This window comes from Podarcis muralis, chromosome 6 (genome assembly GCF_964188315.1).
Source record: "Podarcis muralis chromosome 6, rPodMur119.hap1.1, whole genome shotgun sequence".
In the NCBI taxonomy this organism is placed as follows: Eukaryota; Metazoa; Chordata; class Lepidosauria; order Squamata; family Lacertidae; genus Podarcis; species Podarcis muralis.
In genome coordinates, this window is record NC_135660.1 from 77158735 (window position 1) to 77185514 (window position 26780).

Sequence of the window (26780 nt, forward strand, 5' to 3'; positions counted from 1 at the left end):
TCTTAACCTGAAGCACCACTTTAGCTAATGGGGCCTCCTGCTGCCGCTGCGCCGCCGCTGCACGATTTCTGTTCTCATCCTGAAGCAAAGTTCTTAACCCGAGGTAATATTTCTGGGTTAGCGGAGTCTGTAACCTGAAGCGTATGTAACCTGAAGCGTATGTAACCCGAGGTACCACTGTAGTTGAATCCTGAAGGTAGAACTTGAGCAGTAATTGGTGACAAAGGGCTGCTTCATACATTATGCTGTGGTACCTCAGGTTAATTTGAGAGTTGGAATAAGTATTGTCTGAATCTGGACGCACTAGTTAGTCTTAAGTATGATGGGTTGAAGCCGTAGTGTTTGATGCTGACTAGCTTCAACCAACCATAGTTAAGATTAACCACATTTTAATTTTCAGACAGAATACTCAACTGTGGTCAATTTACAGTTAAAACTTCTGTACCACAAGAGGGGAGGGGAGAGACACAATTCTGACTATCATGCATGTAATGATAAACAACATTAAGTCTGAATAGATCCACTCAGTAGCTGAGTAGCATCAGCTTGCTCTGATAAAGGTACCCATATCATACATGTGCTTTCAGATACCTGCTTGTTGCACCATGTGGCAAGTCTAAACCAAATAAGCCCTTGCTTTTAGAGGTTCAAGATCGAACATAACTTCCTATTTTGGATCTGGCTGAGCTCCATGGCAGTATATAAATTCATTAAATAATAAAAATAAAATAACAATAAACCCTTTTCATTCTTAAGTGACTGGTGGCCATATTTGTCTAGGTAGATGCTACAAGAGCAGCCTCTGGAGGCTGGTCCTTAGCAAACCTATACATGTCCTTATTCTTAATACCTGATGCATTTATTCTAATGTGCTAGTTTGCTAATTGATTAACTTATTTGCTGCAAGTAAATGAAAGACCATTTTACATTCAGGCAGACCAAAGCAGGATGAAGCAGGTGTCAAGAGACCTTCTTATTTGCCCAGGCATTTTAGATTGTAGTTGATTGTAGTTTTTTGGAATTGTGTTCCGTTTTTAGTGTTTTGTCTTGTTGTATTTTGTATGCTTATTTGTTGGTTTAAATTTTTTTATACGTGGTGTGAATTAATTTTATTTGCAATTCCGTATACTGCCCTGGAATCCTTTGATGGAGGTGAGTTAAAAAGAAATAAAATACCCATTTTAAACAGAGCAAGTGCAGTTCTTATTTGTTTTCCAAACCTGTTCTCTGAAATTGTTGGTTGTGGTTCTGTTTCAAGGGGGAAGTCTCCTGTGCTCTTACTGCATTTACTTCCAGAGCTGCATAAGGGAAAGGTTGAAGTGTTGACAGCTGTGACAAAGTCCAGTGCCATAATCTGTCACCAGATGAGTGAGACTATAGAGTTTGTGGCAGTCAACAAAGCATGGCAGCTACTATTCATGTGTCAGTTTTAAAAGACAGGAAGTGCTACCCAAAGGAGAAGAACTATCAGAAGCTGACAGTCTTATAGATGCTTAAGGTTAAATGTCTTTCTTTGAATTAAATTTATATGTATTTGTTTTATATTGCCTCCTGAAATCCAAATTCAACCTTTAACATTCCAATATGTTACTACTTGGGAATATGTTTACTTTGGCAGAACACCTTCACAGTTTTGAATTTATCTCTTACAATTAAAGCCTAGGGGCTGTTAAAGTGCTATTTTACAGCCTAAAGACCCTTATTTGATGCAATTTGTGTAACAAAGAAATCTGTTTCCAAAAATAGGGATCACTGTGGAAGTATGTAGGTCATACATAAATAAACAGAAGACTTATTAGAATATTGCAAGAACTGTGCCATAAAATTTACAAGTCTTCATCCATGAAGAAAACGCATATGGATGCCAAGGAATGCATGGATCTTCTTGTAGCCCCCCCCCCCTCAAGTCAACGTTAATTGGCATGGGTTGGTCACACAGAGAATAATAGCTTTTGGGCATCTGAAATTTATTGCGTTTATTTATTTGGCACGTTTGTATTTCACCTTTCCTCCAAGGAGCTTAAGGTGGCATAAATATTTTTTCTTCTTTCCCCAGCTCCACTTTATCCTCACAAACAGGATTTGAAGGTAGAGATAAATGGCTTCTTCAGGGTCAGCTAGTGAGCTTCATAGCTGAGTGGGGATTTGAACTCCAGTCTCCCTGCTCCTAATCTGACATTTCTAACCACTTCCCCACACTTGTTCATCTCAACTGACAATTGAAATTACTCTCGTGTCCCATGCCTGTAGTTGAGAGCAATGAGGAATTTTAGTGTGCTCTTACATTTTGTGAAAGCTTTTGGATCAGTTTGATAGCTTCTTCATTTTCCTAACTGTTATGATTTCTCTATGCAGATGCATTCCCCCACTTAAAATTACTTTGAATTAATAGACTTTCTTCACTATGTGCCTTGTGCAGGATATGTTATTGTTATTATCATCTAAGCATCTTACAAATATTATAAAGTAACACAGCTCCTGGCTTGCAGTCTAGATGATGATTTGTGAAATGGAGAAGAGAAAAACCCTCAAACAAAACCTTAAATCTAATAGTACTGTTCCTTCTCAATATTATGTGGTTACCAGCTGTTGCAAGCCTAAAATTCAAAGCGTAGTTTTCTAGGCTATGCAGCTGCAAAATACGAAGTTGTAATTGTGTGGTGCATGAAATGTTCATAAGATAAAAATCTGATTGTTTTGCAATTTATTTTACTGGTATTTTTAGATGGTATCATCTTCCATTTCTTCCCTTTTTATTTTTGTTCATGTTGTCTGATTAGATTGTGAATAGAGCCTTGTTCTTTTTCTTGTTTGTCATGCTCGAATGTTGTTGTTTTTAAGGTACTTGATAGATAGACATTATTCAATGTAAGCATAAGCCAGTCAAGTTGGGTTGTAGAGAAGAGAGGTTTGGAGGGACATTGTCAAGGCTGACAATGAAAATCTAAAGACTGGGGAGGGGGCATCTTAATACCATCACCAATCCTTCCCCATTTCTCTCCCCCGCCCCCGTCCCGGCTGCAAGGAAGAGCCAAGTACAGCAAACTGTCTGCTTGAGTGAAGAGAACCCCAGTCCTTAGGCACAAAAACATTTGGTGTCATTTGGTCTTGGCTGCTAGGTACCACACTTTCTTGGTGGATAGTGTACTGTACACCTATTTGAAAAAGTAGCAGGACTGCTTTGCAAAGCCTACCACAGCCTTCCCCCACCCAAAACAAACTGCCTCCAGGGTCTGCTAATATAGTTGGGAATACTCTGTAACCTAGGAACTGTGCTTCCCTTCCCCCTAAGCTTTTGGATGGGGGGGCATAACTGTGGTGGGACACTAGTGTGCCCCTCCCCTTCAAAATGAGTCAGAGTTCTTGTCTTTGGTGTTCATTGGGAGTCTAGAACTATCCTTTCCAGACATGAAATTAGTTAAAGACTATAGTATTTTCTTATCTCTCTGCCCTCAACATTCCATATTCGTGGAAGCTCTCAGGGCCACTTCTGGGTTTTTTGTAATCTTTTTCCTTTTAATTTATGAACTTCTGCATATTCAGGGAGTCAACTTCCTTATTCTGAATAGCTCTGTTTTGCTTCCAAACTGATGCACACGCCAAACACCTGAGTGGGTTGTTAGAATAATAGCCTTACTTTTAAACTTCAGGATTGTTAAATATTCAGGATTGAAAATGTCTGGTCTTGATTTCCAGGTTGTATATGAAAATCCAGGTTATGTTCTCCAGGAAGATGGATGAGTTGAGTGCCAAGAATGGTTCTTAAAGAGTTTGTTGTGATGTGTCCACCCTTCTAAATTCTGAGAATCTTAATCTTTCATTTTAGTACATTCCCATGCGCTTTTGTTGCAGAAATAAAATTTAAAAATATAGTGCCAAACATTTCAGGTTTGACTTGGTGCCAAACACTGATTCTACTCTAGCATTAGAGGCTGAATTGTAAGGGCTCCCGAGTTTTATGTTTGTACATTTGACTTTTAAAAATGCTTGCACTGAGAAATGACTTTGTCTTGAAAAGCCAGTTGCTGTACAGAGAGACTAATTTGGCAGACCATATTCCTAATACTAGGCCTAAATGCACCCTCTTATTTGCATTCTAGGTGCTTGAAGATGCAGAGGCTCAGCATTTGTTTCAGTCCATTTTGCCCGATATGGTGAAGCTTGCACTCTGTTTGCCTAGCATCTGCACCCAGGTTAGTGGACGCATCTTAAGTATACTCTCTGTAGCAGATTAATTTGCTGTGCACCACCACGAATGGTTGAGGTCAAAATGCCAAGGTCCTTATACGTGGTACTTGCCTTGTTGAGCTGAGGCTTAGGGAATAGTGAAGACACCACACATCCATAACAATATAAAAGGACATTAAAAATTCCCTATCCCATTTCTGAACCTTGATTTGAGCTATATATCAAAATCTTGCATACACTGGAGAGATGTGCTAGAATAGTCCGGACGCTGGCATTTTCAGGTGGCTTCTTTTTGTTCAGGTCTTTCTAATGTACAAAAGGATAACTGGTTGTGAAATCATTGTTGTTGCTTAAAGCAACTCCTTGCTTTCTGAAAATTCTTGATTTGTCCCTTTTTGTACAAACTCAAGTGTAACACAATGATGATATTTTGCGCACAGTATGTCATTTCATGCACAAGTAAGGCTGCAGTCCTAACCATATCTACTCATGGGTAAAGCCCATTGAATTTAATGGGGCTTTAAGGTAAGGGGTTAGGATTGCAGTCGGAAATATTTTACAGTGATATTTGATCAGGTGAACATCTTAATTTCAATTTAAATAATAATATTTTGTATCCAAGTAATAATTGTGTAATTGTGGGGCCCATTTCCCCCCCTCCCCCAGTAATACACTTTTTTAAAAAAAATATTGGAATACAACATTTATGCTTAGTTAAATGCTGACAAAGATATTTTCAGGAAAAAAGTAAGTAGAATATTTTTCAGTCCTTTTTTTAACACGGCTTTTTGACAGCTGTATTATTTTAAAAACGTAAAAACAGCAGAGCTCTGAGATTCACAAATAATTCTATATTTAAAGCTGTTTTGTTGTGAAGATAATACTCCTGCAAGGAGGGCAAATTCAAAACCCCAAGTTTCCTTTGGATCTATATGCAGGCACAGACCCTTGTGGCAAAAAACCCAATATTTATTCTAGATTCAGTGAGAAGCAGTTTGACTGGAGTGACTCATTTCTAACCTCTAAACCCATGTCACCTCAAAGGACCTCTCAGCAGTAGTTTTAATGGCAGGAAAGAGTTTTTCCAACACTGGTACCTTCTTGGACCCCGTCCTGTATAATAATTGCACAAGGGCTGAGACCTTCATATTTCTCAGGGACCTCATGCTTTTTCTCCAGAGCTCCCAAGTCCATTAGACTAGGCAGTCCTGCACATTATATCCTTCAGTTGGGGGTAGCATGTTATGGCAACAATGCGAACCCCTTCAGATAGGAAAAGCTGCAAAAAGCTTGTCCTCCCTAGCGCTCAGGGAAGTTCTGCAGGCCTTCAGCTCTGTCTTTCCTTGTTCTTCTCACTGTTCTTGCCAGGGACAACTCTGGCCCAGCCCCTTTTGAATATTGCCACCCATGGACTCTACCCCCCACCCTACTTCCCTCTGCTGGCTTGCTCCCCCTACCCCACCTCTGCCTCCAACAGGATCTCCCTAACAGCCCCTTCTCCTCCTTTTGGAGACCCATGTCCAATCCTTAAAGTGCTTCCTTGTTTTAAGGAAAAGGGAGGTAGCTGCTCAGACATCGTTTCTCCTTTAAGAGTCCTGAATGCAGGCAATCTTTCCAAAGGCAGCTGCTTATCCTGATAGTTCCTTCAAAGCCCTGCCCTTACGTTGCCCTCTCACCTCCACCCCTGATGCCACAGAGGACCAAGATTGTGCCACAGACTGGAGGTTCCCCACCTCTGCCTTTAGAAATATACATATTTGAAGATTGTTCAAAGATGATACATTAAGCTGAATCCATCCAGGAATCTTGGTTGTAGCTCAGACTACTAACTTGGAACAGCTTATGAATTCTGCTAAAAGTTGTTCACATATATGGATCTCTAGAAGTCGTTCCAAAAGCCATCCTAGGTACAAACAGTTAAGTTTTAATAGCTACACTTCAGTTAATGGAATAAAGGCAAAACTATTGATTTCTCATGAATCAGAAAAGCTCATATTTAGCTAAGGAAGAATAAGGAGATTTGGAAAATCTGTAGAAAAGGTATGAAATCCCTTTACTGATTAATTCTAACTGTGCATTTTGAAGTAGCTGCACAAAATAATTTTAAATTGCCCAGTTCTCACTTAACATTGAACCATGGTCTCCATGAGCCAGAATCAGAGCATCTGGCTCATGTATTTCCCTTTCTTCTCTATTTTTAGTATTGGGAGCTAATTTATAGAATAAACATATAACAATGGTAGTGTTTGAATGAAGCATTATGTGGTTTTTCTTGAAGCTTGAATTTTTTTGCTCTCAGTTATAGCAAGAAAATCAAAGAATACCTTAGTTATGTTGTTTTGTATCATCCTGCCGTCTTCTTTTGCTGTGATTGCTGTAATTGCCCATTTTCTTTAATCTGTGACAGGGAGACTGTAAAATACAGCTGTTGCAATCTCCTGATATTTTATTTTTCCTTCACGATTAATCATATTTCATCCATTGTTCCTATGGATGCTTCCTTTTTGTTCAGGCTAGTGGTGCTTTGTTTGACATTTTTTGTTGTTATTGATTAGAAATCTCCAGTTCGTCAAACAAGGCTTCCCAATCATCTTGGATAAACAGCTCTTGATTTTAATGGTGCTGCTGATTTAAGAACCCACTAAGGCCCCTAAATTACTTTTGCTCTAAATTAGTAAATGTAATTTTGTTCTCCTGGGTTCTGGGTGATGGTTCTGTTTTTGTTTTTTGAATTGCTAAACTAATTATGTCCATCTTTCTGCCCTTTTGTTAGCCAGTACCTCTACTGAAACAAAAAATGAACCACTCCATCACCATGTCACAGGAGCAGACTGCTAGTTTGCTAGCAAATGCCTTCTTCTGCACTTTCCCCCGGCGAAATGCCAAGATGAAATCAGAATATTCTAGCTATCCAGATATTAACTTCAACAGGTATGGTGCCAGTTTAAGTAGCTGATACTCAGGAGTGTCTTTCTGTAGGGGGAGAAGTTGTCCATATTGTATTGCTAATTCCTGAAAGAATCTCATTAAAATAGGAAATGATTCCTGACAAACCTGTTTTGTGAGATTTGGAAAATATGGAAAAGTAGATCTGAGACTAAAGTTATTGATGGAAATGTTATGGAGCTTAAAATGAGCAGCACTGTTCATAATTGGTGAAGATAATCTTTATTGTTAGAGTGCTAATTTTCTTCCATTTACCGTAATCATGCTCACCGCTTCAGTTCTAATAGTGGTCCTTCCCCTCACTTGTCACTTCCTTCAACACTTCCCCATTTATAAGAACAGCCCTGCTATAGCAGACTGAAGGTCCATCTTGCACTGCATCCTATTTCCATTAGTGGCCAGGATGATGCTTCTGAGAAGCCCAGAGTCAAGACATGAAGGCAACAAATTCTCTTGTTGAAAATGTGTGATAGGACACAGAGGGTTGCTTGGGGAAGGGCAGAATTCGCCCCAAATCAGATGGACCCAATTTAGGGGTCTAGCAACCCCTATGCCCTTTCCCACATTTCTCAGAAACCCCTCCGCCCCACCTGAACCTGCTCAAGATACTTTTGAGAAGGGGTGCAGATGGCTACAGGACAAAGAAGAGACTGGAAACGTTCCTTCAAGTTAACTTATCTTAGGATCCAAATCATTGATAAAAGCTTAGGAATCTAGTTATAAGAGCTTTTAAAGGTATATATTAACATGCTTGTGTTAATTTCAGATTTTATTTGAACCCAGTTAAAACCCTTCAATGCATAATGAAACAGTGATTCCAAAACTAAAGCCCAGCACATAGATTTTAGCTGTCTTGACATGGGCAATGGCAGTGGAAAGTGTGTTTGTTGGTAGACCAGCTTAGATGATTGGGGGGTTCTTTAACTGCTGTCCCCTTGTCCTCTTCTCTGTTGTTCAGGGTTATACATGCTTGGTTTTTTGTTTTGTTTTTTATCACATTGGACACAGCCCTTTCTGGGAGCATAGTGCATTCACAGCTACTTGTAGTTAAAATAGGTGACAGCCACCAAAAGTTCTACAAAATGCTTAGTGAGGGTCTCTTATGAAAGCATACACCTGGGTAGAAAAGACATTAGGAGTTCTATCCTCAGATCCCAGGGTTACATCAAATTGTTGCTTGTAAACACTTAAGTAAAATTACATCAACCATTCCGTTTATACCTGCACCCGCTTTCAATAAATAAATATAAATAAATCAATTGGATGCTAAGATGTGCTTGGCAGATTAGGTTTAGCACCTTCCTTAGATGGATATATTCCTTCTCTTAGGAAATATCATTTTTACATTGTGTACGGCCTGGCCATTTTAGGTAATAAAATGAAATGACACATTTAATATGTACATATTAAACAGAAAACTCTCAGTTGCGTGTCTTGAGAACTGACAGGACCATCAATCTGTTTTATCAAAACAAGAGACACTTGGTACAAAAGGTTGAGAACACTATGTATTTTATTTCCCTTAAATCTTCTCAAGTATACCATTGCTTGGTACTCTTACATGCTGATGACAGCAAGTGATCCAAAGTGCTTTGAAACATCAGCTGACAGAATGTTTAGGAATCTTTATGTAATGGAATTGGAACATAAGGACTTTCTCTCTTCTTGTATTCGACTGCTTTCAGATAATACCAGTGAGGGGGTAACAACACAGGAAGTGCAACAGGGAGTAGAAATCAGGCGTACATACTGTCTCAGAATGAATGACACTTGTAAGCTACTTTGCCTGGAAGGTTTGCCTTTAGGTTACAGTCCTGTGGACACTTACTTGGGAGTAAGCCCCATTGAACTTGATTGGATTTACTTTTGAGTAAACATGTGAAGGACTAGGCTTTTATTGCAAGGGGACATTCCAAATTTCATTGTCCCTCTGGCCTTTGTTGCCAATCTCACTTAGATTTCTGCCAACAGTAAGTATCTAAAAATTTCCATATTGCTTTTCTTCTGTGATTTTTGCAGAAGAATGAAAGGCAAATCAAATATTTGCTGGTGTAAAAATAACCACTTGAGAAAGGTGTATTCTGGGTTTTTTTTGTTTTTTTTAAATCCTGTGATATATCACATGTGTAATATTTTGCCTAAATAGCTATTTTAGGAATGTAGGTGATTGGTTTGTGTACATGTGGAGCTTTATATTTTTTAAAAGTCTTATAAATTAAAGGGGATCATGCTAATTCACAGAGCAATCTTATGCATGCCTCTTCAAAAGCAAGTCTCTTGAATTTTGTGGGGCTTACACCTGAGTAAGTGGGTGTAGTGTTGCCCCTCCCGTGTAGTTTCTTTAAAAACTTCAGTTATTGAAAGCCAGTTCAAAAGACTGGCCTGCTGTTTAGAATCTGTGCACAGTGCAGGCGGGAGAGAACTTCTGGCTGAAAAATCCTTTCAAACCATTTATACCCCACCTTTCCCAATTGCTCAAGGCAGCACTGAACATCAGTTAGCACAGCTACCCTTATTGTATCAAACTTATTGTATAAAAACATCAAAACGTACATGGCAGCAAAACCAGAAATGGGGGACGGGTTACTTTCCTTTGTTAATCTAGCTCAGGGTTTCCCAAACTTGGGTCTCTAGCTGTTTTTGGACGACAACTCCCATCATCCTTAGCTAGTCATGGATGATGGGAATTGTAGTCCAAATACAGATAGAGATCAGAGAGTATATAATTACTGTAACTGCCTCTTTCCCCCTCCCTGCTTATTTTGATCCAAAAGACTTGCAAAAGAGCCTTGGTGCCCTCACTCCCTAATTTCAGTCATTTTTAAGTTTCATTAACAAAACTGCATTCACATCAGGTAGAAAATTCCTGATTGATCCTTCTTTTCTTTTCTTGAAGCACAATTCTGAATATGAATTTTTATGCAAATATTAAGCTTAAAACTAGAATATGCTTCTTTTGTTTAAAGGTAGCAGAAGCAATACTCCCTGACATCATTTTAGTGTCAACAAGGAAAGTTTGTTAACTTCTTTTTAAAAAATGGGGGAGTGGGGAAATGTACACTAGTTAAGATATATGCACCTTTATGGAATAGCTTTAAGAAAGGAAACTATTATGTTGCATATTGTGTTTACACAGGGAGATTGGACAATCTAATTTAGCTGTAATGTAATTCTCTCTTACCATAAACATCCATTTGATAACATTAATGAGTATTCTCTGTGGGATTTTTTTTCATTTGTTCAGAGTAATCTGATTAGGGGATAAAGCTCCATATTATATTTATGAAAATTGATTCTGTTTACTGTCTACATATAAACCCGTTTCAAACACCTGGATGTTTTCAGGAGCCAGAGTGGTGCAGTATGTAGGCCTAAAACTGGTTCTAAAGACCTACCTCAAGTGTGAATTGTATGAAAAATACAATAGCCTGTTGTTCTTTATTGGCTAGTATAGAGGTTGCCAACGTGGTATTCTTCAGCTGTTGTGAACTCCAATTCCCATCAACCCAGCCATCATGCTCAGTGGTTAGGAATGATGAATGTGTTGGCATGCAGCAGTGAGCAGCAGTGTGTGGCATGGGTTATCACACATTGTGGAGCGCGGTGGCGGGGGAATGGCTTCAATGTGGAAAGTGCATGAAATAATTCACTTTTAGATGAAACAAGACAATATTTTTAATTGTGTGGAGATGATATTACACCTGACATTTGCTTGACTGCAATAAACCTAAGAAGATACTGCCTGTGAGGTTAAATGGTTGAGGTGTGTTCCTTAAGCTTGAAGCCAGGGGAATCTAAAGCCTCTAAGCTACTTTCTATGTAAATAGAGAAATTGAAGCTCATTTACTTAATTAACTTGAAAAGACTTGCAGCCATAACTAAAGGTTTGTTTTCTACATCACTTTGTGTGTGACATCATTTCAAGCTTCTTTGAGGCTATCTCATCTGAAAGCATAAAATCTAATTGGGTAGTGAATAATTCTCATGTCTCTCAATTTTGTAAAAAAGAAAAAAAAGTAATCTGCAAACACCCATTTTATGCTCAATTTACTGCCTAATTCACTGCTGGATGTGAAAAGCAGTACTTAGATGTTAGAGGACGAAAAGACAAAGTGCTGCTGAAAAATGATTTCTAAAATAAGTCCTCTGCATTGCATCCAACTATGTCCTACTCAGAGCAGACTCATCAAAAGTAATGGACTTACGTTGACCAGGTTCATTGATTTTGGTGAGTCCCCTATGAGTATGACTTCCTTGAATGCAATCCTCCTTTCATAATACGGACCACACAAATAGGAGTTTTTTCTTGCCAGCCCTATGCATCAACTGCAAAATAAGGAATGATAAGCCTACTTAATACTTGGGCAAGGCAGGGGCTCAAAAAATGGTGGAAAATATTTTCAGAATTTATGCATCAGAATATTACAAATTTACCTGGAAATTGATGCCAGTTTTCTCTTATCTTTTCTTTGCAAAGGAAAGTCAAAGTGACTAACAGGACATAAAATAAAAAACAGTTTTTGAAAAGGGAAGCTTGCCATAAACCAGTAACAATAGAAACACAAACAGCATAAAACCTAGCCTTCCAGTAGCAGATGAATAAGGGGAATAACAGCAGGAGCACCATATTCTGAACATGATCAAAACAGAATTGGAACCATAGTAGTAGCTGGACAACCATGGTTGCATTTCTCATACTATACCCTGCATTTTGAAGACCTCTGGCATTCTCTCATATCTGTCTCCATATTATTTCAGAATCCTTAAATCTCTATTTAAAATGTCTTCAATTTGATTAATATTGCTGCTGTATTTATTCAGAGGCTGGAAGGTCAAAGACAAATTGTGGGTTGCAGCAATGATCAGCCCTGTTCAAGTTTTACATCTCTCTTCTAAATTGAAGTAGCCATGTGGCAGTTTGACAGAGCATCTTGTTCTGGACAAAAGTGGCGTACTGGAGGGAAATATGCAACTGCAAGTAATTTATCAATTACTGCAATGTAAAGCCGGGCTTGCTGAGCTTTGTCTTTTACTTAGACTGCTCCGTAATGAGATATATTTCTTAAATGACTTGTTTTTCTGCTGGATTCTTGCATTAGTAAATTGATTATCTGAATTCCAATCAGGGAATTGCTTTGGGATTGGGCTGCAGTGTGGCTTGAGAAACTGTAATAAAACATACTCATATATTCTTGTCATTCAGAGTTGTGGGTGGGGCGGGGATCAATGTGTTAATTGCTTAGAGCATCCCTGGCTACTATGACTGTCCTGACTCATTTATTTTGACATTCATTACAAACACGCAGGCATGATTAAGTTCTTACTAGTGAACCAGTTTCTTGTGTTTGTAAACTTCTCTTGAAACTATAATATCTAAGATGATTTGCCTGTTCAGGCTGGTTCCTGTTTTCCATCTTTAAAACAAAATAGGATTGGTGAAGTTGTACACCACAAAATTGAGCTATGCAGATTGCACAAGTATGACCTATAATGTCTTGTGCACAAACTTGGTTTTATTTATTGATACTTATTGATATACAGCCTTTCAAGGGGAAAAAGTTCTCAAAGAAATGTCCCTGGTAAAAAAATATGGTATAACAATTAAAACAATGCAAAACATCTCAATTCAAAGGATTTCATTAGAGTTTGTCTTCACTCCTCATTGGCAGGAAATGCATTGTAGCATGTAGATTTCATCAAATGGATGATATTAACAACTCGTGTCGTGTGGAATGCTCAATGAGGTGGTCGTTGGAGCTGCTGATGGAAGAGCAGTATAAAGGACCTCTTCCCCAGTCTTCTTGTAGGGCCAACAGTGGCCAAAGAAGGAAGAAGTAGCCCTTCCCCCTGAAAGGGCAGGGAGATAGAGAAATCGGCTAAAGTAGAGAGGAAGTACAATGGAAATTGAATTGATATTTTATTTATTTGTGAAACAATTCAGTGTAAAAACTGTGAGTCTGAACGTTAAAAACTGGGCAGAATAAAAGCATGAAATATAGTTATTTTCAAGGTCATCTAAACCACGAGAAATCACTTTTTCTTTTTTTAAATTGCTGTCTTGATTTGCATAATTATTTTAAAGTGGATCTTTCTTTAAAATTATAGAGTAGAATTCAGTATTGCAGGGTGACAAACATTCTGTCTGTACAAGCATTTCAGCTTGCCAGGCAGAACAAACCCTCTTTCTTCTCTTTCCCCTGCAGGTGGCTCACAGGGTTCTCCTAAACCCGAAAGCCACTTTGGGGGTGGGGAGAATGTGGTGGGTGGGACAAGTGGGGAGGGAGTGCAGGACGTCAGCTTACAGAGTTTGTTAGCTGAAACCCACCCTTATTTTTTCCTTATTGTACCTTTCATGTAAGTTAACTTCTGCAAACTAAAAAACCGAAATACATTTCAGTACTGAAAACCTGAAGGGTAATGGGTTCTTTTGGTTCTTTATACTGTAAAAGCTTGTCTGCCTTTCTAACAAATGGAATTAGTTGGATGCTATTACGTCACTTTCCATTCCCAGTTAACATTTCAGTATTTCAAGAATAGTTTTTAAAAACGAGATTGCATCCCCCAAAGGGCTTTTACTATATCTGATATCTTTTAGTGAACATGCAACTAGAGGCATTCTGCTTCTGAAGTCCCCACAATTTTTCTCTCCAGGCAAATTGCATTATGCTACCCATAAAGACGTTTTTCGTCTTTCTAAAATCAGATTAAGCAGTGTAAGGGCAGGTTGCTGGAAGGTAGATGACACATTTTTATTTTTATTTTAAATGATGATTTGAGGTAAATAAAAGTATGTTCTTCCTTTTAATGACTAAAAATAGAGGAGGTCTCTTAGGTTGGTTTTCATAAAAGAATTTATTTAAACACTAGGTTTTTTTTTAGAGTGCAGTTCTCTAAAGCTTTAAAATGCAGTGAAGAAGAAGAATTGGGAATATTTGAGTAGTGAAATTTTTCCTTCCTAACATCGCCATTGAAGTATAAGTCAGTAAAAGTAACCTTTTCACTTGAGGGGATGTAGATAGCTCTTCAAATATTCTAGAATTAGATTCTGAGTTCTTTACCACTAAAGCCAATGCAGATGTCACTGCAGTTGGTTAACTATGTATGAAACTGCTCACACAAATGGTCTACACACAGGAACAGCATAGCACCTGAAAAACTAATTCATGTAGCTCCTTTTCCAGGAATAGGAAAATTACAACACTGTCCTGTTCATTGAAAGGAAAGGAATCGAACATATTAGTTCTAATTCAATTCAGGAAAATAGCAGGCAAAGAAAAATAATTAATACTCAGTAGTTGTGTGACTGGAACCTCAAGACACATTTTCTATGATACGGCATTCCTTTTTGACATATACTGCCAAACAATCATTTTCATGACAATCCTCGTCACAAGCCTGGCAAATCTGGAACGAAACTTGATGATCTGATAATTTTGATAGTCTTGGACTTTGTTATTTTAACTCATGTGTAGCTACTACTTCTACATGCCTGTTTTAGAGTTCTGTTTTTCATCTTTTAAATTTCGTCTTATAATTGTTCTCTCTGCTTTATATACATTATAAAATGAAATATTTTTTTTTAAAAAAACCCAACAGTTGTCTGAGTGGCCCATGAGAAATATACTCACAAATCTAGTATATTTCAATCAGATATATTGCAATGAGTTCATGAAGAATGTGTGCTCAGAAAGTCAGTGTGCATCCTAGGCCATTTTAAATTTCTGGAACTTGTAAGTAATTTTGTTGTTGTTGGCGTCCATTGATCTTGGTAGACAATGGAGTAGTACTCCTTCAGGCATAAAGTCAAACAGTTGTGGGGTTACAGCACCTGCTGTGGCTGTAGAGACCAATACAGGAAAGACATGTTTTGTTGCAGCTGGGGCAGATGAAGGCATCTGGACGCGCTGCTACAGGTACACTATCGGGTTTCTTCTCTCTGTGCTCCTTCCAGCGGTCATTCTTCCTCTGGTCACTGCTATGGATGCATTATCTGACAGTCTCCAGGCTCTGCGATTGTCTGCAAGGGATTCCCATATGGCAAGGTTAACGATGCCAGCCTTCATGTCACATTTTCAGGCTTCTTTGTACAACAGAGTGCTTAAGAAATTTGAGGTTTCTTTGATATGTCGGGAACTGATGTGTACAATACTAATACTGGACTGTCTTTAACTCGGGTTGAATCAAATTTTATTCTAGAGCCTCCATATTTGAAGAATTGCTATAATTAATTGTTCATTCAAGTCACCCCTTGCTTCCGTTGGTTAGTAAATTGCTGAATTATAATAATCTCCCCCCCCTTTTTTTGCTTTTTGTAGGTTGTTTGAAGGGCGTTCACCAAGGAAGCCTGAGAAATTGAAAACCCTTTTCTGCTACTTCAGAAGAGTCACAGAGAAAAGTAAAACATTTTAAAACAGTCACATTCTCCCATAATAATTTCAAGATTTCCAAGAACAGTATCTTTCAGCCATCAAATTATTGAGAGAACACACATGTTTTTAAAGTCCTCCGGAATTTGGTCAATGAGGGGGGCAGATGCACCTCTTCAGGGAGGGCATTTCACAAATGGGGAACCACCACCATGAAGGCCTTGTCATGGGGTCATGACCACCAACAGGGCCTCCATTGATTGTAGGGCCCAGGATGGTTAATGCAATCATATTCAAAATACTTCTGTAAAGCTGTAGTTGAGCAGTAGTTTAAAAATGGATATACTAATTATATATGCACACTTTTACATATGTATACACAAATAGATAGATAGATAGATAGATAGATAGATAGATAGATAGTACCTTAATCTAAATAAGGTACTATATATATATATAGTACCTTAATCTAAATTACCTGAGAATACAAAAAGAAGGCTAGCAATCAAACTGAAATTAGTCATTATGGCATACATGTGGTTGTCTGGCAAAAACAGCAAGTTCTCTCCAATGCTATCCTACTCAGAATAGGCCCATTGAAATTAATGGGCACAACTAATTTAGCTCCATTAATATCAAAAGGTCTACTCTAACTAGTGGATGTAACCCAATAGTTTCACATCTCCTCCTCATGCTGTATTTTTCCAGTGGAAATATCTAATCTTGTTATACTGCCCAAGTTTTTATGATACCAATATTTTGCGCTTTTTTCATTTTCGTTTGTTTAAAGGTAATGATGGGACTATTAGCCTTTTATTAGTAACATGTAGCCTCTTTTTTGATGGAGACAAAATGGCATATTTGTTTTTTCCATGTAATTAATAAGAAGACTAACAGTAATTCATCTTTCAAATGAAAAGAAATTAAATATTCCATTCCCAAAACTTCTTTTATTACAAACAGTAATTAAATCACTTGTAACATTATCCCGAGTTGCTGAAAACCAAGAGCTTTGTTTTCAGAAGACAAACATTTAATTTGTGAAACATGATCTCATAATATGACAGTCAAGGTTTGTGCAGAAATCACTGCCTTTGGAAAACAAACAAACAAACAAAGCTTTTGTTTAACCTTTTGAATATCTTAGAATTTCTAGCTTGGTAACAAGACTCTTCAAACATTTTCCATAAAGTCATTTGCCAGGATATTTCATGTCTCCTTCCCTTATGAATCAGGTTAGCAAACTAGTAAGCCAAATCATAGCAAACCACAAGAGATGAAACATTTTCAGGTGGTTAAGATAGTCTCTATGCAATTCTGTGCATAGCTACTCAGAAGGAAATCCCTGTGTTCAGTGGTGCTTGCTCCTAGGAAAGTGTGCACAGGATTGCAACCTTAATTGGGTTTACACTATTAATGTTTTTAATTTTGTTCACCAAAACTTTTAACAGAGACCAACAATAAATGCCTCTTTATGCAGCCATTCCCTTGCACATAACAATCTACATGTTTAGTTTGAGTTCTACCTGTCACGCAGATTTATTTTCGGGAATAAGCCAGAGTCATGAGGTTTATCTCCCTTTCCGAGTTCCCCTTTGGAGAACACTGGAGTGACTACATTTTTCTGAAGAAGGCAGACCCTCATACAGATCAATCCTATTTTCGTCCTGCACCTTCAAATGCATACCTTAGAAGGGTTCACTATTGGAGCCCATCACTGTCGCACTTCTAATCCATTAGAAGAAATAAAACTTAAATTGTTGCTTAGGCTTACATACATTGCAGTACATTCTCCTTCAATGAGAAAAGGTACCTAGGATCAGGTTAACACTCCTAAATCAGAAGGATGTAGCTTTCGCTTCCTAGGAAGGTTACATAAATAAAATGTGTTTTTCTATTTTACCAGAGACCACTTCATAGGTTTCTGTCCCTCAAAATCACTCTCAAGATAAAGGTACACAGAGTTTAAAATTAAGCAAAAAAAAAGTGTGGAGAACACACCTCCTCTAGTAGTTTTAAATTCAAGAGAATATGAATTGAGAGGTAAGATGGGTAATATAAATAGTTTACAACCACCGTTCGTTTTCTATTTTCTGTTCATTATTTGTTGTTGATCTATTATTTGATTGCACTACTCTGTTCACTTGGAATTTAAAAATCAAAACATCAGTACTCCCTTTCAAAGAATGAACATCTTAATATAGGCAATCAACTAGTTATATGTTGTTCTTGTATTTACATGAAAGCCAATAAAAATTATTTGGACAAAAAACAAATATTCAACATATTGTTTCTCTGGCAACATTTCTGTGCCAGAGGTACATCCTTTGTAGATTTATCTTCCAAATGAAATGAAGTGCTACATTTTTATATACTTGCTTGGGTTTGTTTTCTTGTAGAACCCACTGGACTGGTGACATTTACAAGGCAGTGTCTACAGGAATTTCCAGACTGGGAAAGGTAGGGTAAAATATCTCTCCTAAAATAGTTTCATTTTGATTAGAGCTGGTCTACCTAAATCCCAGTAACGTTTCAGCTTTTTTCTTTTGCCTGACATCCTGGGATTGGGGGGTGGGGTGGGGGGACGTTGTCAGGAAACCCAGGTTGGTTGCATAAGCATCTTGTGCTAATGACTGATCCATGTCAGTTTCACAGAGTAGAAAATGGCTTTGGGATATAAAATAAAGTTGTTGTTCATTGTTGTTGTTGTTGTTGTTGTTATATCTCAAGTTCTCAAGTTCTCTGTAACTTCTGTTTCAACCATGTTTGCACCTCGCAGTAGGTCATAAACGATTGTTTACAAAACACAAGCAACTTGTACCTACTTTGCTCCTCTTGGCTCATGTTGGAAGGAAACAAACCTAATACAGTCGTACCTTGGTTGTCGAACAGAGTGAGTGTTCTGGTTTTTGAACATTCTTTTGGAAGCCGAACATCTGATGCGGCTTCCACTATTGTTTCCGGTGTGCCTGTGCAATTGGGAGCCAATTGGAAGCTGTGCCTTGGTTTCCGAACGTTTTGTAAGTCAAATGGACTTCCGGAACGCATTCTGCTCAAAAACCAAGGTACGACTGTAACAGGATGCTACGTGGCAGAGGGGGCTGCAGCAGGAAGAAGGAACTGCCCACCCTTCCATCAGCGGAATAACACTTTAGGGTCTAAGGCCATATTTGTACATTCTAAAGATTAGATTGATCTGTCTCAGTGCTATTTTCTAAATGACTTTAACTGTATGCTAATAAATGATCACCTGCTTCCCATTAAGCTGAGTGAGGCTAAGCAGTCAAATGCTTTCACAGTGAGAAAGCTGCTTTTTAAATTTTTGTTTCTTCTGGAAATGACTAATGTAACTTTGCATTAATGCCAATGCACTCAAGTTTTGTACAGAAATGGCTTTATGAAGCCTATTAATTTCTTCTGTTAGCATTTGGATCTTGTTCAAGTAGGGGCCAAAATAAAGGTTTTTAGGAGCAGTAAATCAATAGCTAGATATGACTAATGCAGCTTAATTTAAACTTGTCTGTTTAATTGCACTACAGGATGATTAAATATGCCAGGAATACCATTTTATGCAGAATAAAAATTTCTGTCTAGATAAAGAATGGGTATTAAACCAAAAAGTTTGAGTATTATTAAAAAAGGAAACAGAAGAGAATTTTTTTGCAGTATAGTACAAAGCTTCTTTTTGTTTTTAAATAAGCAAAATGGGGCCATTTTGAATGAAAACCCGAAAGCTTTAAATTTTCCATTTCAGCAGAAATAAAATAGATTTTCCATTCTCCTCAATATGTGTCAATTTTTCATCTTTCACCTCAGCATTCAGTCTGAGGTTAACAGTGGATATGCTTTCCATAGGTGTTTTTGTGTGCCAGCAAATAGGCATTTATAGAGCTTTCAATTGGGTATATAAATGGTAAAAGAACAAGAGCTGCTGTTGATTCTTTGCATGCTAGCAATGCAGAATCCAAAATGGAGTTTGATTGCCCTTCTCTCATGGGACTTGTTGCTTGCTTGTATTTAATGAGAATAAACTTATTAAGGCCATAGGGCCTAATCACAAAACTGTTATGATGTGTGTTGTGCTAACACTCCCGGCAACCCTTTTTAGTTTTATTTAATTTCTCTCAGTATAGGGATGGTGCTCCATTTAAAGGGAACTGCCATCTCCACCAAAACAGTCTGTACCAAGTGCAAACATTTACAACACTGCGGCAAACAACATGGTTTTAGGGTACTGCTAATGTTGGATTTCTATTCCTCTCACTGTGCAGATATTGTGTAGGATTGGTTCATTAACCATAAGTGCGACCCATCCTATGTAATTATAGATTTCAGTATAGATTGATTGACCGGAGACATTTTCCTTATAAATTTGCAACATGATAAAATTGTTTTGTTTTTTTAAAAATGTATTTTCTCTCTATAAGGTATTGTTCCATTCCTCATTTCTGTATTTTATTACAGAACCCAGAAAAAGCTGTCCAGGTTGCATGTCACATATGAAGGCACTATTGAGAGCAACGGGCATGGGATGCTACAGGTAAAAGCAGCATAATATATTGGCTTGTGCTATGCTCTAACAAAACTTTTGTTCTATTGGGCATTTTAGCAGAATGATTCAGCTGTGCCCTAGGTTGTATGTGAAAGTACCAAACTAGTGTGCAGTATAACAGACACAGCAGAATTGATTATTCTGACAGCCTTAACATTATCTATTGTCTCCAGCTCACCTTGTTTTTCACATGTGTACTCTGTGAATAACCTTTTGATTGACAATCGGAATACCCGGATAGCTCCAGGTTCTTCAGGTCACACAGAGATTGAAGAGCGACAAGAGAGGGGTGGTTCCAGGGTATGAAAGTGACAGGCTGACAGTTTTGTTTTTTGTTTCCTTTATTTTGGAAGTGCCCCAGCAGATGACCAGTTCAGTAGTTCAGGAGGCATTGTCTGTTGCTAGTGGAATTGCTTTGGTCTGAGAGCCAGTCAGCTAAAACAGATTGATAACGATTCCGCCTTGTCCATATCTACAAGCATTTTGATGTTGTTTTAGCCGAGAGGGAACTGAATTCTGAAGTGTGGTATGGGTGGCTGGTACCTGTTTCATAAAAAATGGTTGATTAATCCCTTTTAGACTTAAAAACCCATTCAGCAGCCTTAGGATGCTAGAGTAATAGGATTTACACCAAACTAATTGTGGGTTGTTCTTGCTCTTCTGCACAAGCCTCATTGCAATCACAGGGAGATGCACAAGTCCATTAATGTGCTCTTGTGCTGTTTCCCTTCAGTGTAATGAGGCTTGCCTGGGAGAAGTTCCTAGAAGATTATTCCCATAGTAGACCATTAATGGAACAAAATCTACTTAAATCCAGTTTGCACCCTTGTTTTTCACTTCTTTTTTTAAAAAAACCATCTTTATTCTACAAATGATATTCCAAAATAACATATACATCATAAACCTATCTGAACACTATAGTTAGATGCGTTGTAGCATTAAATCCCAGGAGAAGAAAATATATATCATATTTTGGCATTTCTCTGACATTTAGGCCATCCTTAAAAGTAACATCTCCTAACTCTGGACTGCTGTTACAAATTTGAATGAACCTCTTATGTGTCCCATATCTCTATATGTTTTCTGGGACTTGTGTCTCCTGCTTCCTGTCTTCCTGCTTAAAACTTGTTTCTCACTTCGGAATAAAAAAGGAAAATGTTACAGACTATCATCCTTTTTTTAGACCTGTAAGAGTAAAATGGGGCAGGAAAACTTGGATCAGTAATTATTATGCAATGCAGAAAGGGTGGGAACTCCATTTTCCAAATGCAGTTGTGGATTGCAGAATTCTGGGGTGCATCATGGGGGAATGCCCATATAATATAGGGGGGGGAGTGTCTCGTGGCCTTCTAGATGTTGTACTACAGCTACCATCATCCATGACAATTCGTTGTGTTGGCTAGGGCTGATGAGAGTTCATTGAAATCTGGAGGGCCACAGATTTCCCATCCTCATCACAAAGCATGCTCTAGAAAGCCTCCAGGGAAAAAAACATAGTTAGCAGCCACTACTTAGCAAGAGCAGACAAGACAAAATAACTATTTCCTGCCCTTTGGCAAGGCGTTTGAGCATATAAAAACAATGTGCCTGAGACACACATAATCAGGAGCAGGGCAAATGAAGGCCACATGGGGAGGGGGGAGAGGAAAGTCTCAACTGTAAGAGCTAATGAAAAATTGTGTCCATAATACATTTTGTAGTGCTAAGAAAACGCATGGAGTAGCATAAGTTACAATTTGGAATTTAAAAAAACTCCCAAAAAGTAGAATGTGCATAGTGTTGTTTGTGTATTGTTAGTAGCTGGCAAAATTACATGATCTCATTATTGTGTTCATTATATTGTCTCTTCTACCATTTACTGATCTAGTTCACTGGCTTATTATCATGAATTAGATTAGTGTGGTTCGGAGAAGAGAGACTGTTAGCCCTCATACAGCCCCTTATTTTATGGGGTTTGACCCTGATTATAATCTTTGAGCACTGTTACAGTATGCAGAATGAATATAATAAGACAACAGTTCATATAATTATAGTTGATGACATAAATACTAATTTGGCTCAGGTAATAGCTGTTGTACAGTGGAGGAAGCTATAGTATTTTAATTTGGGAATTGTTCAAAGGCTTTGAGTTCTTAACTTCTCGTTTGTGTGTGTGAGAGACCTTGGGCAATCCATTTTTCATTCCCATGTCTCTGGAGTGGGTAGTTCTAGCAAAAAAACATAGGTAAGAAGCCTATGATGGTCACTCCATTCTGGCAGATTTTCTTTCATACTTCTTGAAACATGAGGCCATTTTCTAATGTCGTGATTATTTTCTTCTGAAGCATAACTTTATAGCTTTTGTTACACTTGAAGAGCCTGAAAATACATTAAAACCAAGGTGTGTTTTAACATTGCAAAGCAATATTAAATTTTCTCCCAAGCCACTTAAAACTGTAGCCTTGGAGGCAGGAAAATATTTAATAATGCATTTGTTGTTCCGTACAAATTTGCATTGAATGCACCCAATTTCACCTCGGCAATGTTATTGTCAGTCCCATTTCAGCTATGTAGCTTTCTGATTCTGCATAAACAGAACAAATCCCTCTACTTGGCCAGACTCAGACTAAATATTAGAATGAGGTCTCTTGGGAGGTTTATGCATTATACTTTGAGCAATAGTTCAACCACAAATGCCTTTCAGCATTTTTATTGTAACTCTCATTATTTTTTTAACAATTCAGTTGTTAGTTAATAAATTTATATCCTGCCTTTCAGTATGTTTTGATCAGGGCAATTTATAAAACTCCAGATTAAAATAGTAGCATGAAATGTAAAGCAACAGACACAATCTAAAACCAGATCAAATTCCAAGCAAACATTTCTAAAAAACCCCACAAATCTTAGAAACCCTGGGAAAATGCAAAAAGATTTCTGCCTGGTCCTGAAAGGATGGCTACATAAATGCCGAGTCAGTGTCTTGTAGAAGACCATTCCATAGGTGGGACACCATCATCAAGAAAGTAGCCATGTCTACTGTGTGTTATTTGGCAGGGGCACTCAGAGAAGAGCCTCTGGCAATGACCAATTGTATGAACAGGCTGATCTACTTTTCGCTTTAATCAGACTAGTGACAGAGACCCCAGGGACTCATAAAGTAGAGGAACATTACTTGAAAGAGATAACAAGGCACTGATTATATGTGTATCCCACATGTTTTTTTGTACAAAAAAGCCAAGAGTGTACAGCTTGTTATCATCTGGCAATTTGTTCCTTTCATTGTGAATGTGAGCTCTCATTCCTTTCAGGTGTCTTCTGTCATACATTTACTTAGATCTCCCTAGACTGAAAAGTGCTGATAGAATTTAATTACAGAACTTAAATGTGCCCCAGGGTAGGCTGCAGATGGCCAAGGATGTAGTGTATCAAATAATATTTCATCAGTCCTTTAAAACACAAATAATCGCAGCCACCTGAAATGCAAATATAACACACAAATCTTCTTAGGCTACTTCATGTGTTACACGTTTGCTATTGTGTGCCCAAGTGGCAGGAGGTTGCAGCCAGTTCCACTTCCCTAGTATGTGTGTATCATCATGTGGAAGAAACATGCGTTTATTATGTGCACATGTTAAAATTTACAGGCATAGAAAAATGATTTTGTGTACCAGTAAATAATATACAGTCGCTCCTTGGTTCTTGAACAGAATGCATTCCAGGAGTCCGTCTGACTCCCAGAACCGTTCAAAAACCAAGACGCGGCTTCCGATTGGCTGCAGGAGCGTCCTGCAGCCAGTTGGAAGCCACAGAAGCCGTGGCGGACATTCGGCTTCTGAAAATCGTTAGAAAACCGGAACATTCACTTCTGGGTTTCAGTTGCTTGGGAGCCGATTTGTTTGGGAGCCAAGGCATTTGGGATCCAAGGTACGGCTATAATGTGTGAAGATGCCTTTGGATCCCAAGTTCATTGGGTTCTATTCAATGTAGCACCACAGCTAAGGTTCCATCAGTTCAATGATTTTTCATCACACAACAGAATATTCTTTCCCTCTTCTGTCCTATGTGCCTCCTAAATCTGCCGGAGTCCCCCAACCCTCCAGAGCAGAATTGAGGATGACATGGGGGAGGAGAGAGGGGCAGTTACCTTGTGCTAGTGCTAATAATCCTTGTGCTAGTGAAAGAAGTTCATTGAAATCTGCCAGGTGTGACCTTTTCTGCATATACTTGTCATCTAAAAAACAACAACCAGGGCTTAAATGTTTGTAGCCATGTAATTCTGAGTTCTGAATTATGAAACAACAAGCAAGCACTAACTAACAAAAAAGGAGCACGATAAAATGGCTCAGGCTAGATGGTAGCATTGCTTAAATATTTTGTGGTTAAGATCAAGAGAACCCCACCTGAACATGAAAAATGAGCATGTATAACAGATGTTTACATTATTGGGGGTGTGGGAAATGTGTTTGAATGTGCTGTAACCACAAAAATTATACCTCTGTCAGGTTGATTTTGCTAATCGCTTTGTTGGAGGTGGCGTCACTGGGGCAGGACTGGTGCAAGAAGAAATTCGCTTCTTAATCAATCCAGAACTGATTGTATCTCGTCTCATTACTGAAGTCCTGGATCACAATGAATGTCTAATTATCACAGGTTAGTTTTTGTAAGCCTCACACTTGAGAAATATTCACATACCTCATGTGAACCTGGTGCCAAATAACTTACTCCCAGTTCGTATCACTGGGCAAAAGACAGCAATCTAGGATATGCATTCACTGGAACTGAGCCAATGCGTTTAGACTCATTTTAGAATCAGGGAGATTCAGATTCAAATCCCTACTTAGCCTCAGTGTGTGAAGTTAAGCTAGTCACTATATCTTAGGCTGAGGATAAAATGGGGGTGTAGGGAGAACAATTTATGCCACTTTGAGCTCCTGGGGGGGGGGGAGTTAAAAATGAGCCATAAGTCAAATGATGCAGCTGGTTAGATGCATGGGAACTCTTGAGCGTTACCCAGCCTAGAGGAAAGTACAATACAAAGACAACTGGCAATTTGGATATATGTGATCCTTTACCGTTAACAGCAAAAACATATGATCCAGGTACCAGATATGATGTTAGGGGGTAAAGGCATTGATCAATAACATCAGCTGATGGGCAGGTGTCTGTGGTTTGGGGAAAATGGCTTGATGGGCCAAGATTGGCCCACAAGTTGGAGGTTCCCAATTGGATCCGAAAATTGTGATTGTATATGTATTTACTATGGTCGTTTGTTTTATTGTCCCAAACCGAAGAGAGCAACTAAGCATGATCTGAGCTATATGGATTGTTGCTGAAGGTTGAAGCTTAGTTGATTGCTATGTACTAAATTAAATCTTGAAAAATATATAAAAAAGAGGAGTATCATACAGTGGTGCCTCGCAAGGCAAAATTAATTCGTTCCGCGAGTTTTGTCGTCTTGCGATTTTTTTCGTCTTGCGAAACACGGTGTCGGAAAAGTTTTGGAAAAGCTTCAAAAATCACCAAAGTCTTCAAAAACCTCAAAAAAGGCTACCACACCGCGTGCTATGAGTTGCTCCTCGAAGTCAAGTCGCAACTGTATTAACGGTGTTAAGAAAAAGGAAACAAACTTGCAAGACGTTTCCGTCTTGCGAAGCAAGCCCATAGGGAAAATCGTCTTGCGAAGCAGCTCAAAAAACAAAAAACCCTTTCGTCTTGCGAGTTTTCCGTCTTGCGAGGTACCACTGTAATCTGTTTGGAGGGCAAAGGCAGATAGTTTTTAGGGCTTCTGAATCCAAAATGGATGCTTTTATTTCTGAGGGACGGCCAAACAAACAAAGGAAACATTATTTCTCAGGGTTTTTTGTGCACTTTACTTTATTACAGTACTTTCTAATTAATATCTGTGATGCAGTGTTCTACTCCCTTAATGGAAACAGCCATTTCATCATCCTCATTTGATCCTTGGCTTACTTCCATATCTGTGCTTAGGCGAGTCTCTGCTGTGTGCAGCTATCTGTCCAATAAATTACAGTCTTCCGATGATGCATCTTGACTCAGTGGCCTAATGGATGTAACTGTGCCTCTGAAATTTGCAGAAGAGACGGAGAGATTGGAAAGAAATTAGATTTGTTGCAATTGTCCAGCATCTGTTTGAGATCATCACAGTAGCAAATACGAAACACAGAGCAGAGGCTTTCCCCACCTACTGAGTTGTCAGAGGGAATAGTTGAAGTTGAAGTCTGGTGTTTTGCTTTGATACCTGCATTTATTTTTATTTTATTTATATTCTGCCCTTCATCATAAGATCTCACAGAATTAAATACAGGATATGTTGCATAGGCAATTTGAAAATGTATTACGAGTCTGACAGCTGTAGGTACCGTAATTACACCTTGCTAAAATGAAAATTAACATACTTTGTGTTCATATGAACATGGTCGATATCACCAAACTGCAATTTGATAGGCATGTTGCATTTATTACAGTTTTCTTTAAAAAGATTTTCTCACAAATGGTGAGGGAGACACCAAAGTTATCATTTTTTCATGCCTCCCTCTTATACCCTTCCCCAGTTCTCACTTATGTAGCTGTGGTGAACATAAAAAGTAGTCCCAAGTAGAAGGCACAGAAACAGTAACGGAGGAAAAGAACAATTACAATTATTTTAAAGCCTTTTTAAATAAAGATGAATTGATTCATCTTAACAAAGGAGAAGGTTTTCCTTTCCATATGCTTTAGTGGAGGCATTG

The 26780-nt window shown here is 38.3% G+C and overlaps 1 protein-coding gene and 1 long non-coding RNA gene across 2 annotated transcripts in view; one reads left to right on the top strand and one right to left on the bottom strand.

The window, feature by feature from the left end:
* Window positions 1-26780, top strand: part of PARG (poly(ADP-ribose) glycohydrolase) — a 71977-nt gene that overhangs the window by 34086 nt on the left and 11111 nt on the right. Inside the window, exons 8-13 of the mRNA XM_028729245.2 lie at window positions 4101-4193; window positions 6962-7119; window positions 15450-15529; window positions 17900-17960; window positions 19965-20040; window positions 24534-24681. Of these exons, the coding sequence (XP_028585078.2) occupies window positions 4101-4193; window positions 6962-7119; window positions 15450-15529; window positions 17900-17960; window positions 19965-20040; window positions 24534-24681 (616 nt within the window). The remainder of the gene's footprint in view (window positions 1-4100; window positions 4194-6961; window positions 7120-15449; window positions 15530-17899; window positions 17961-19964; window positions 20041-24533; window positions 24682-26780) is intronic.
* On the bottom strand, window positions 20495-26228 carry LOC144328050 (uncharacterized). Its single transcript, XR_013393286.1, has 3 exons — window positions 26002-26228; window positions 24176-24262; window positions 20495-20595 (listed from the first exon to the last, which is right to left on the bottom strand). It is a non-coding gene; the product is annotated as an uncharacterized LOC144328050 (long non-coding RNA).